At 39.6% G+C, this 12,813-nt stretch overlaps 1 protein-coding gene across 5 annotated transcripts in view; it reads left to right on the forward strand.

Annotated features, from left to right (window-relative positions):
- SOBP (sine oculis binding protein homolog) overlaps positions 1–12,813 on the forward strand; it is a 156,091-nt gene that overhangs the window by 33,410 nt on the left and 109,868 nt on the right. For all 5 annotated transcript variants that reach the window (XR_011422130.1, XR_011422131.1, XM_070223630.1 and 2 more), the window contains exon 4: positions 5,384–5,535. Coding sequence is in view for 3 of the 5 variants with exons in the window: in XM_070223630.1 (XP_070079731.1) it covers positions 5,384–5,535 (152 nt within the window). In the remaining 2 variants the exon portion in view is untranslated. The remainder of the gene's footprint in view (positions 1–5,383; positions 5,536–12,813) is intronic.

The following is a 12,813-nucleotide window of genomic DNA, read 5'->3' on the forward strand; positions in this document are numbered from 1 at the left end:
TAGATGTTAGCAAAGGAGTGACTAGAGGCTTCTTGTGCCCTAGCCTCTCCCGTCTCTGCCCTCTACCTTTCTCATTGGAACCCTGTCCTCTACCCTTCTTCCCACTCTCTGTGAAACTTGTTCTTCAGAAAGAATCACTCATTTTGAGTCATAAATCATTATTGACAAATAATATCAAGCCTTCTTGCCTTCAGGCAATTTGTATTTTAATGGGATATAAGAAAATTTAGCCAAAGAAATGACTCTTTACTGGTAGAAATTAATCTTAGCAGTTGAGGGATAGTTTTTGAAGCTGGGATATCTTATTGGTACCTTTGAAATTACAGATTTAGTGGTCCCCCATTTCACCCACATGGAAAGTCAATCTTATCCATGTCCTGCTGTCATGCCCCCTCTTACAAAAGAGAAAGCTGACTAGACTATTGCTCGCCTGTGAGTAGAACGACTGCTTCTTAAGATCCGAGTACTGTGGGTTCTGTCTCATCATCGAATGTTTAAGTAGCACTTGCTGGTGCGGCTCAGACAGAATGTTTGCAGCAAATCCATGTCTCATAGTCATAAAAAATAAAGGCCTTCACTGTGGGCCTTTGACTTGTTTTTTGAAAAAATCAATCAACAAATATTGATTGAATAACGCGTCAGCTGGCTCCTCAAAGACATTTTGACCTCTTTGATTCCATTTTCTTTGTCTGTTTGTGTGTCATGGAGCAGCGTGCTGTGTAAGTAGCAGAATCTGTGGCAGCTTTTAGTCCTTTTTGTAGAGGGAAGTCTGTGTGGATGTGTGTAGTTGCACATGCTTAGGAAGGCTGTGGTCTCTAAGGTGTAGTGGGCCAGAGCTCGGTCCCTGGAGTCAGCCGGCCTGGTCTTCATCCAGGCTTTGATACATACTGGCTGTGTGATTTGGAACAAGCTACCCTTGAAACTTCACTTTCCCCATCTGCACAATGGGGATAATGTTAGTCTCTACCTGGAGGCTGGTGGTTGTCATTCAGATTAAATGATGGATTTGAAAAACTTGGCACTGTGCCTGGAACCTAGTAAGCATTGAATGAATGGCTAGCTATGATTATTTTCCTTTTGGCTCAGTGGTCCAAGTTTTCCGTGTGTCTCCTTGTACGTTCACTTCTAGAACACAGGGACTTATACAGAAGCTTCTATAGGACTCTGTAGAGATTTTTAAATTGGACTCCTTTAAAGCTTTTAGGATTGAAGCATTCCAAGAAGTGCTGCAAAGAAAGTAAACTTTAACCCTAGTTTCTTGCCTGGCTTTCAGGCCACATCTTTATTCTGTCCTTAAATATAGCTGCTCCAACAAATGTAGATTGATGGAGTGCTGCCTGTGCCATACTTTTGTTTCATGGTGTGGGCAATACAGAGGAGGCAGTTCAGACTGCCTTGCAACTTGTCTCAAAATGATTATCTGGATGCGTGCATTTTAGGAACGATTGGAGGAGAGAAACACCACCAGCAAATACTTTCAGATTTTATCCTCAGTCTTGGAGTCCCAATGAAAGTTACAGAGGGACGGTAAATATACAGTTTGATAGCTTGGGGTCCATTAAGACCCTCCTGATTTTCTTTGGGCTCTGGTCAGATAAGCTGGTATGCGTGTTCATAGCCAATTCAAATGTCCCTAGAAGATCACTGACCAATGGCCATCCTTATTTTTGAAAGTCACCAGATAAGGCAATTTCTCAAACAGCTTCAGCAAGGCATTCCAGAAATGCTTGATCTCATACTTCTCTGCACTGTGATAAATAAATACAATTTTGATTTCATCTCAGAGTAATTAATCTGAATTTCTCCTTCTGGGATGTAAAGTAGAATAATATTCTATAGCTCTTTGAACATTTGATTGGAAAGAAAATGCCCTAAACATTTTGCTTAATTAAATCCTAAAGAGGTAGTACAAACTTTTCATGATTAATTGAAACATGCATATTTTTACTGCTGCATATTTATATGGTATTATCATATGAAAATTTTATCGTGTTATACAAACTATTCGCTTTGGGAATGTGATTTAATGCTGTAAATATTTTGCATTTCTTGTTGCATTGTTCATTATGAAAAATACGCAGGCTAATAGCTGTAGGGAAAAATCTGTTATGTGAATCTCTGTTGAGGTAGTCTCAAGTCTCTAATCACATAGAACTTTAGCATGAATATAAGAGAGGAAATTAGATTTTCATAGGTTGAAGAAATTTTTTTTAAATAAAAAAATTTCAAGCAGATCAAATTAGAACTGAAGTGCTGGGGCCTTCTATTTTGCCAGTGTCAAGCATACATGTTATTTCTGGGTTTCAGGTAAAAAAAAAGATGTGGTTGTTGAAATGAACCAGTCCTTCTGGCTTTAAGCACTTAGGAAAAGTTCACTTTTCTATGGGTATAGTCATACTGCTTAACATGGGGCACCGTCTCATGTCTGGTGACAGAATTTTGAGCTATGTTTTAGTTGACAAAGTTAATTTAGCTAATTATAGTTCTTTCTGAGTTTCTTAAATATAATATTAATATGTGACCTTATTAAGATGAGAATACCTGGGAAATTGGAAAATGTTTTCTTGAATTTTTGGAATAATCCACTTAATCAGACTCTTCTTTGGATCATTAGCCATTGAAAACAGTTTGATGACAGAAAAGGAGAAATCTGATGGAAGTTTTCCAAAGCGTTTGCCTTTATGAAATGGAATTCTATGAAAAACGGATTGGAATACTGAATTATTTAACAAGACAGATGCTAACCACCATTCTACGAGTTTTTCAACAGCCAGATCCAAAACGAAAGGGCACAATTTCTTTTGTCTCATCTTCTCATATCGTTACTTTGTAGTATGAATGATTTATAAAAATAATCTGCTTTAAAATTCTACTTTTTGTTTATTTGTTAGGTCTATTGTAAGCAAATATCCTTGCCTTCCCTTAAAAAATGACAAATGGGTCTGTCTGGTGATGATGGAGTGAACCAGGAGAAGACCTGCCAGCTGCCCTTTTGCCCCAGGCATCCTTCCTCGCGGCCAGGCCAGAGTGCAGGCTAAGTGCCCGGCCTTGTCATAGCTTTTCTCTGCCCTTTGTCATCTCAGTTTTAGTCCATTATAGTTAAAGATCTAGGACTTAAAAATCTTCTGTTTTGTTTTCCAAACTAGACTATTTAAAGGAAGAAACAATGAGGGGAATCTAATGCATGTTTTAAAATAGCTCCTTGGGAAGTGGGCTCTCCTCTTTGAACTGTGAGGCCAAATAACTTCCCCCATAAAATTTTTTTCCTTACAGATTTCACCAGAATCAAGCTTATTGCCAGTGGATGATTTGTGAGAACTCTGCTATATCAACTTCTTTTTCAGGAATTTAAGATTTTAAAGCAGCTAATCGATTGGGAAAAATAGAAACTATTAGAGCTAGTTAGTTTAGTAATGATTATTTTTAAAATATACTATTTCTAATCTAATTTAAAAAACTCCTTTATACTGTAAGGTAAATTATCGAGTTTTGTTGATTTTTCCTATCATGTAAAATGTCTATATATAGACAGATGCTATGTTAGAAATCATATAAAATATAAGTAAAGCTTTCTTTGAATAGAACAAATTATTAAATGCAGTAATTGTATGACACTTGAATTCATGTTGTAACTCCATTTAAAGAAAGTTATGTTATTAAAAATGTTTGATTAACATCAAAGGTCATTTTTACACCATCTCATTTGATAATTAACAATAAATCACAATATGTAATTTGTGAAATAAAAATGGTCATTAAAATGACAATATTTATTCCATTAAGGTAAATAAAATGCTGCACATAGTTCTGAGTGATGACACTCGGGGGAAAAAAAGCCGTGTCACTGGACTACAAATTAGTTTGCTTCTAATTTTGCAGGCTGATGACCCCACTGCCTCAAACCAAATCTTTTCCCTGGAAATGGAATGATTGCATGACAGACTCTATGAACCATGAATATGTCAACAACTCATGGACCAGGCTTGCTTAGCAATTAGTCTTTCAGGGATTTTACTCAGAAATCAGACAACACTATACCAGAGCTTGTTGGGGATTTTGTGATTACCATTCATGTCTGGAGCATGAGTCTGGGTTAGTACAAAAAAAAAAATCCATGAAGGAAGAGGAGATGTGACTAATAGTGGCCATCAATCATGCACACGCACATTGTCAATTGGGAGGACCGAGAAAACTCCTAAGAGCCCCTAGAAGGCTGCAAGGAAATATTTCTTAGAATTCTACTTAAAGTCTCCTTTTATTCCCCCACAAAGAGGCCCATGTTTCCCCGACTTCAGTCATTTGAATATCACCGTCACATTTTTGTCATAACTTCTTACCACCTACACTGTAATTTAACTCAATACATTTTATTAACTGACTCACTTTAAAAGCCTTTGTTTTAAGCAGTAATATTTTATTTGTGATATCATGGGCTTGTTGTGCTAGTTAAATTAGTTTTCTTCTCCTACAAGAGAAAAGAAATACAGCATTTTAAATATTGAAAATATTGCATAGCACCTAACATCATTTTAAGCATATCCATGAGAGAGGTGACAGGTCCTACAGGAGCTGTGAGGACCATCAGTCTGGCTGAGAATGATCTGGGCAGCCTTGTGATCTCAGGTCTCATGGCTGACACCCCCATTACCATCCCTCCATCCAGGGACCATGAACCACATCCCCCAGAGGAGAATTTAAATCAGGCCTGCACCTCCCTGAGGACACCCGTGTGGGAAGGCTGCATCGTAGGAGACTGCTGAGTGCATGAGGCTAGTGCCTTTCCATCCTCAGAATCTGGCCACGCCCATCTTTCCTCTTTTGACTAACCATATGACTTGGGAAGCATTATATTGCAAGAGTAGACAACACCCCTTATCATGTAACAGTAATAGGGAAGATGCCAAGGTTGAGCCTGGCTCCTGACAGTCAAGTTCACATTAGGGCATCACATTTGTAGGTTAGCACTGGATGTCCCACCCATGGCAGATCTTGCAGGCTTACAGCCGTACCTTTGAAGACGTGGGTCATTTTACAAGCTTCATTAGTTCTGAACCTGGTTTAACCAGGCAGAATAAGCATTTTTACCAAGCTAAGAAGCCCTGGGCACCCTCATGGCTCTGCAGTTATGCTCTGGTTTTTAAGTAAATGATGTCTTTCAGAAACTTAGAAGCCAACCAAAAAAAAAAAAAAAAAAGGAAAGAAAATAGAAGAAAAAGAGCACTGAGCCTTCTCACCAAGGGCTGGCTGTCTTACGGGGTCTGAAAGTGGTGAAGTACCGAAATGTGAATCAGACCTCCAGTAGCTCTGTGAGGTTCAGGGTGTGTCTAAGTTTGAAGGGATGTTTGCTTCTGATATGAACATTTTTCTTATACTTTTATTATAGAAGATGATGTGTCAAATGTACAAATAATGTGTGCCTGGTGCCAGAAAGTGGGAATCAAGCGCTATTCCCTGAGTATGGGAAGTGAGGTGAAAAGCTTCTGCAGCGAGAAGTGCTTTGCGGCCTGCCGACGAGCCTACTTCAAGAGGAATAAGGTAAGAGCCCGTAGAGAGAGGGGGCCCTCGCAGGCCTCAAAGACCACGTGCGCATGTGTGCCTCTTAGCTTCTTGCTGAAAACACTGCGCACCTTTGACTTTGATTCTTTCTGATTTGTCTCTTCTCTTTCTCTGTCATACTTAACCTTTTGGAATAAGGAGTCCCCTTCTAATGTGCAACCTGTTCTTCAGTTTCTCTTGTCACGGTGTTTGAATTCTGAGAGGGTGAATGAATCTGATGAGGACATGGTGATCGCAGCTGGTATCCTACGAGACTCTCTCTCCAGCAGTAGAGTCCATAGACTAGAGTCCGTGAAAGATAAGTGGTAGGGATTTCTTACAAAGGCTGAGAAACTAGCCACAGAAGCATGGCCAGAAAGCGTTAGTCCACTCAGTTTAATATCTGTTCCCAATGGGAATATTGCTCTGGCTCTTTCCAAAATCCGATCCACAAATTCTAATCAAGAAAAACGTCAAGTCTCTCTTGACACTTTATATTAAAGTTGATTGATATTGAGAAAAGGTGAAATAATGAATACATGAACTGACATTGCTCACGCAGACAAGCGTTTGTGAGAAGCTTGGTGGGTAAACACAGGAACAGCCATAGTTATAGTTTTTTTTTTTTTTTTTTTGGTTTGTTTTTTTTGTTTTAAGACATCTTAGATCTGAAAATGTTCTTTTGGAATAGTATTAGCCACCACTGATGGGAAATGGCATGCGTGATGTTTTTACCCTCACACGCACACATACACACACAGCTAATTTCTTAATCTTTAAAGGACCGCTACAACATTTTGCCACCAGTTGCTGAAGTGGATTGCTAGTTCTTGATTATTTTCCATTGATCTGTAAAGCTTCCTCAGTTCATAGAATCGTCCACATTTTGCTAACCATTTCCATTTCCATAATACAAAATCAAAATCTGTCCTTTCTTGAAGCAAACAATTAGTATTTTTTTTAAGTGTGATATTTGCAATCCTGAAATGCTACTCTTGGGTTCACTGCATTGCAAGAAGCACTGTTGCAGCAAATTACCTCCTGCAAATTTGGGTCACATCATTCTGCCAAAAAGCATAATGCCGAAAGAATTAGGCTGCAGGATTCAGTGGGGTGGAATTTTAGTAGCAGTCTCTAAGAATTAGGCTCATAATCTTCACTGGAACAGAGAGGCAAGTAAGGAAATTGTTTGGAATTCTTTTGGGACAGTCACAAGTTGAGTTCACTTTCCCTTGGGAGAGGCCAGTGAGGCTTCAGAGGAGAGTGGTTGGAGCAACACATGGGAGACACGTTTTGTTTTAATATAGGAGGATTAAAATGATCTCTGAGACCCTGGGGCTCCCGTTTTGAATGCTGAACACTGGGGTGACAATCACAGGAGTGGACCCAGTGCTTTTGTCTTCAAATCCCTACTTACCACAACAAAATACTTTGCATTCCATCCCAGAAGATGGCTATAGAACAGGGATTTTTGTCTTTCTATGATTCGGAAGGGTTATGGGTCTGAATCTTGATGGACTTCCTGTAGTGAATAAAATCAAGCAAGATGAATATGTCACAATCCTGGTGGTACGTTACACTTTGCAAAGCCATCTTACTTTAGTAAGCCTTTGAAGAAAGGCACCTGATTCTATGTGGAACAGCAGCCCAGAATACTTTATAAAATAGAGAATGTAATATAAATAATATACATATAATATTACATCATAATAAAGTTTAAGATCAGACTTAATTTAAACTTCGATAGCATATAGTGTTAAAAAATGGATAACCAGGGGCCAAGAGAAGAATTAGCATTTGGAATACTTACAGTAGGGAAAATCAGCAGGGGCAGGAGAGCCATTAACTTTCACGGCCTGCAAGGAGTTATTTGGGTAGATCTTTGAACATCCTGCAAAACCTGGGAGTCGCAGGGGCTTGAAGTTTAGCCAGTAACTTTGACGGCTGATCCCAGCAGCCCATTAGTGTACATACAATACCTGTCTTCTCTGCCATCTTCACTCTTATTTATGTATTCAAAGCTCTGCCACACTATATGGTCTCGCTTTTCAAACAGAGAAATAAACTGGTCACGTGGCTTGCTGGATTCTTTTTTCTTTTTTTTTTAATTTTAAGAGTGTTATCTCTGCAACAATATCCTATTGTATTACAATAAACATGTACAGCTGCTGCATTTCTGTGACCTGATAGGATTTTGTGGTCATTTCATTTCGGGCTTGGGTTTCCTAATGGATTGTATTTGATACCAGTCTCCATCCTGCCACGTCTAAGAACTGCTGTAATAAGCCCCAGGGTGTTCCCCCCGAAGACAATAGCAAATAGCTACTTCTCATATCATTTCACAAAGTCTTTAGTCCTCATTATTAAAATTGTAGAGTTTCTTAATCTAAGCAAAAGGAGAAAATTCTTCCCTTTCCCACATAAAAGATATTTAGGCTAAATTCTACACTTTTAAATATTGAGAAGTAGATGGAAAATAGGGTGAATAATGTGTGTGTGGAGCAGAATTTTGCCTTAGGTATAATGTGGATTTTAAAAAACATGGAAAATTGATTATGCTGTAAATTATGCTTTATAATGACAGCCTGCTTCTTGGTGGATAGCATGCCGGGATCTAAAAATGGTCTGTAAGTTGAACCCAAATTGCGAGCATAACTTTACAAAGAAAAATCCTAGCAAAAAAGGTAGCTAATTAGGAGAGCGTTCAGCTGACCTCTGTTTTGTGTCTGAGCAACACCTGCATTTGTGAATGTAAATTGGACAGCTGTGCCTGCGGTTGCTCTGCTCTCCTCTTCACAAATGCTTGGGTATAGCAGCAGGAACTGATTTTCTGCTAAAAACAAGGACAAAAATAGCCCAACTCTGAAAATGAAGGCCCACTGAAAATTGGCTCTTTAAATTTCATTTGCTTCTCGAACGTTCCGTTCTCTTTGGGTCTCTGTGTCTGTTTGATGGATTAGATTAAGAATGTCACCTACATCTCTCAGAAACCCTGGCACTATGAAGTCGGGATGGATTGAAGCCAAGTTACTCCTTTATGGCATGTAGGTTATATTTTTAAACTGAATTTAAAATTTTATTTGAAGAGTTGTTTGGATTGCTGCAAGTGTGTAGGCTTTCTTCAAAACGCTTCTGCTAGGAGAGGCCTGTGAATCACAGCTGTATTCGTTTAAGGAACCTAACTACTAGCTTACGCATTTCAGGATGTTGGCTCTAAGAATTAGATAGTGTTAATTCATAATTATATTTTGTAGAATCCTTATCCCCCGCAGGCTCAATTGCTGGCTCAAAACCTTTTGAAACAGTGGATAAGAAAAATACTTTTGTAGTCTATAGGCATTGGCCAAACAGTGGGATGTCAGTCTCGTTGCTTCATGCACTAAGGACTTTTCAGAGAACTGATAGCTCATTCTTTTCCTCGCCCCTCTTTGAGGCCACAAGCAGAGAAGGACTTGAGGATGTTTCTAGCTGAGCGATTCTCCTAGGACTCAGAAAGTTGCAGAGACTCCTCATTGGTTTTGCAAGAAATACTGAAGCATTTAGTCCAACAAATCCCAGTTTTGCTTTGCACAATAAGAGACACTTAAAAATATTCTTTCCTAAGGGAATAATGCCTTGTAACCATTAGCCCTTTAAAAACGAGTATAACAAACAAGACCACAAATAGTAGTCATTTTCAAATATCCTGTATTTGATCTTTTTCCTTCTTCATAGGAAGTATCCTGTTGTCTAAACTAATGTCCACACATCAAGCAGGAAATCAAAACTCAAGGCAAATGGCCAACGCAGGCAATGTAAAGGATGATTGTGTTCTTTCTTTGTTCAGATCTCAAATTTATGATGTTCTTTGTGGATTAGTGGCATTGATATTTTGGTAATAGACACAAATTCCCGAGAGCACCAAAGTTTTGATTCCTTGTTCTAGTTTTTCCATAATTTGAGACAAGAATAGATAGAAATACTTCTGTAATATCATAATGCTACTGTTCCCCAACAAACCACAGTGGGAAGAAACCTGTGTGGATAAGAGATAAGGATAAGGATGAATGAAATATAAAAAGGGTATATAGATATAAACAACATTTGCAGATGATGTCATTAAGATCTCCTAACAATTATATAATAATAACAGATATTCAACTAGGGAAATATTGTAAAATAAGAATTTCTTTTACTTTCAAACTATATCCCTGGATATAGAGGGATATAGAAGAGAGCTTGGAAGAGATCTCTTTTGGAAGAATCCTTTGCTAATTAGCATGTATATTATATTATTTGGAGCTACATTGTATTTAGACTATTGGTCTTTATGTTAAGCTTGCATATATCCTGGGAAAAAGTCTCAGTTTCAGACTTAACCCTAGAACCTAGTAGTGTAGAAGAAACATGTAACAATCGCCCTGTTAATCTAGTGATTAACCTGTCTACTTTTTTTCCCTTTAAACACCTGCGAGATTTAATTTGCAAATGGCTATCATTCATGAAGTTTTGGGGAAGGATATTAAGGAATTACCCGTAATTAATGTCCCCTGACTGCCTGAAGCTCAGGCCACAGACTCGCTTTTGCCAGTTGCTGGCAAATATTCTCAATTGACAAGTCAGTGCGCCCAGGGAGCACCAGAGTTCTTTCTGTGGCTTCACTTTGTTTTTATGGGGCACCAAAGAGCCTGTGGGGTCTGTCTGCCTGTGCCCTGGCCTGCAGGAGGATTCCTCTGGTTCTGCGGTGTCCATTGGAACTGTGCTGCTGGCTCCCCCGCTGCCTGCGTGTAGAGGCCCTGGCCTCCCAGGGCTTCAGTCTGCAGGCCCATGGCTGCGATCCCTCTCTGTCCCAGCAAACAAGGGTGTCCTCAGGAAGCTTTGAGGGAAGAACAACAAACCCAACTGTTTTCTTGTTCTCTGGTATTTTGAAATATGGAATGGAATATTGATGAGCTGCTGCAAATGAGAACTTATGAAAAAAGCAATAGCAGAGGAGGGGGCGGTGCCAGCCCTTTGAAACAATATGGTGAGGGTGGGGGTGGGGGTGGTTAGAGCAGGAAAATTCTGGCCAGTGAAGTTAAGATGTAGGTCAGGCTAAAGTGATGCCTAGGCCCTTGAAGAAAACCAGAAAAGTTTGCAGGGCAGAGGTTCTGCAGGGTGGGACACAATGCCCTAGGAAGCCATCAGAAGCTTGGGGGAAAGGTGTGTGATCCTTATGTTTACCAGAACACTTGGACACCACTTGAGAAACCCTGGTCTGGGGATACCTCAGACTCATACAAGATGGGGCCAGTGAGTTTGTACTGAAAGAAAGGAATAGCCACATCTAGTTTTTAATGGGTTACATTTTGGGAGATTGTGGAGGAATCAGAGAAGTGATTCTAAACTGTTAACCTAGAATGGATGTCAACTTCTGAATAATGTTAGATAGTTTAGATTAAATATGAAGAGGTGATTAAAGCTCCAAATAGCTTCAAGCCCCAATCTTTGTTCAACATTTCTTTTCAATGAGCACAAGGAAGAGGGAGAATTTTTCGTAGACACGAATCTGGTCGCCCAGAGATCAATATACAGGGCTATTGACATATATGCTTGAATGTTAATTTTCAGACATAGTCAGTCTCTGGCCATCCTTCTGGTGATAGCTAATGCTGTACACTTGAATCAGGTTTTGCTCCTGTGAACTGCTGGTAATTATCCAATCCATCTCAAAGGCACGCTCCCTTTTAACATTAACCACAGTGTCAGATTGCATCAGCTACATTGTGTTCTGGTGACTGCGGCTACAGAGTGATGAATGTGCGTGCTTTGAGTTCAGAGTCCAGCTGTCTGTTTGGGCAGGGGGCAGTTCAGTGAAACAAACGATCAGGAAGCGATCTAGTTATTTGGGACATGCATTCTCCTTATTGACCCAGTCACTTGCATTGCCAACTTTCTCACCTTGCTGCTAACGGTGTTCAGGTTTATCTGAAGAATGAATATTTAAAGGATTATCTAATGGGTCATTTTGATGTGCTTCTCCCAGCATAAGCTCCATCCAGCACCGAGTTACTCTTTCTGCCTGGCTTTAAAAGGAAGGTGTGATGAGACCTTATTAATAGAGATCAGAGGAAGAAGTTTCTAAGAGCACTTAGGGCACTGTCCAGAGAAACGAAGAGAGATTGGATTGTGCGTTTTCCTAGGATTATAGTTATGCTCTGTTAATTCAAATGCTTTGTTGAAAATGTTTAGCTTTCTAAATAAGTGCATGCCTAAAACAGGCCAGGTGGCTTGCCTTGGGATATTTAAGGTAGTAGTTTGAGTCCAGCATTTCTCTGGTACACTTTTGCAGTGTCTGGTCACAAAACCAGTACACTCAAAAGGGCCATATGCAGGACATGCCAACTATAGGCACACCCATGGTTATTTTTATTCCTCCCCCAACTCAATACTTCTGGATAGCTTTTGTACACGTAAGCAAAACTGTGAAGTGGGCAAGCCATGTGTAAATCTTCGTTCATTGGGCTCTTTGCTCTTTGTTCATGTTATCATAGATTGAGATGGAGTGAAGAAAATCTTGTTGCAGATGGCTACTTAATTCCTGCCCTGGCAGTTCAGACTGAGAATGGGAAATTCCCTGTGTTACAGTCCACTCTTAGGGTGGCCGTGCACACAGTGGAATCTAATGTCTGCCGACAGACTGCCTTTGGAGGTTATAAACGTCAGTCTGTTGCATTCTCTGTAAACACAGGCTGTGGGCCAGGGCTGGATACTACTACAAGCACTAGAAGGCAGATCAATGGTTTAATGAATCCATAAAGGATGCTTGAACTCGGCTGCAATTTACTGTGCACTCTAGTTAAATGAAACTCCTGTAGTCTTTAACAAAGATAGAGGTAATCAATGGCTGGGGATGGAAGCCAATGTCAGTAATCACAACCTTTCAGAATTTGTGTTGTTGTCTCATTGCTAGCAGAGGCTTAGCCAGATCCAGGCTCTGAGCCTCACTATGTCTATATTGATGTTTTCTCAGTGTTTGAGCTGACTGTGGCCCAGAGATGACATAATCGTAGTAGTGTTGCTTCTGTGAGGACTATTTTTAAGAGCTATGGAATATTATTTAAATAATATTTCTTTAAAGCACAAGAGTAAGCTCAAGAATTACATTTATTCTAACGTGTAGTGTCTTTGTATGGCATCCCCATGATGAAACGTAAATGGAGGAATAAAATCCATTTGTGATTAAGTCCTCAAAATGTCAAATTGCATGGTGTTGGAGAGCTCTGATTAATCCTTCCGTGGTAAAATATTCCTCATTAG

Source organism: Equus caballus, chromosome 10 (genome assembly GCF_041296265.1).
Source record: "Equus caballus isolate H_3958 breed thoroughbred chromosome 10, TB-T2T, whole genome shotgun sequence".
Taxonomy (NCBI): Eukaryota; Metazoa; Chordata; class Mammalia; order Perissodactyla; family Equidae; genus Equus; species Equus caballus.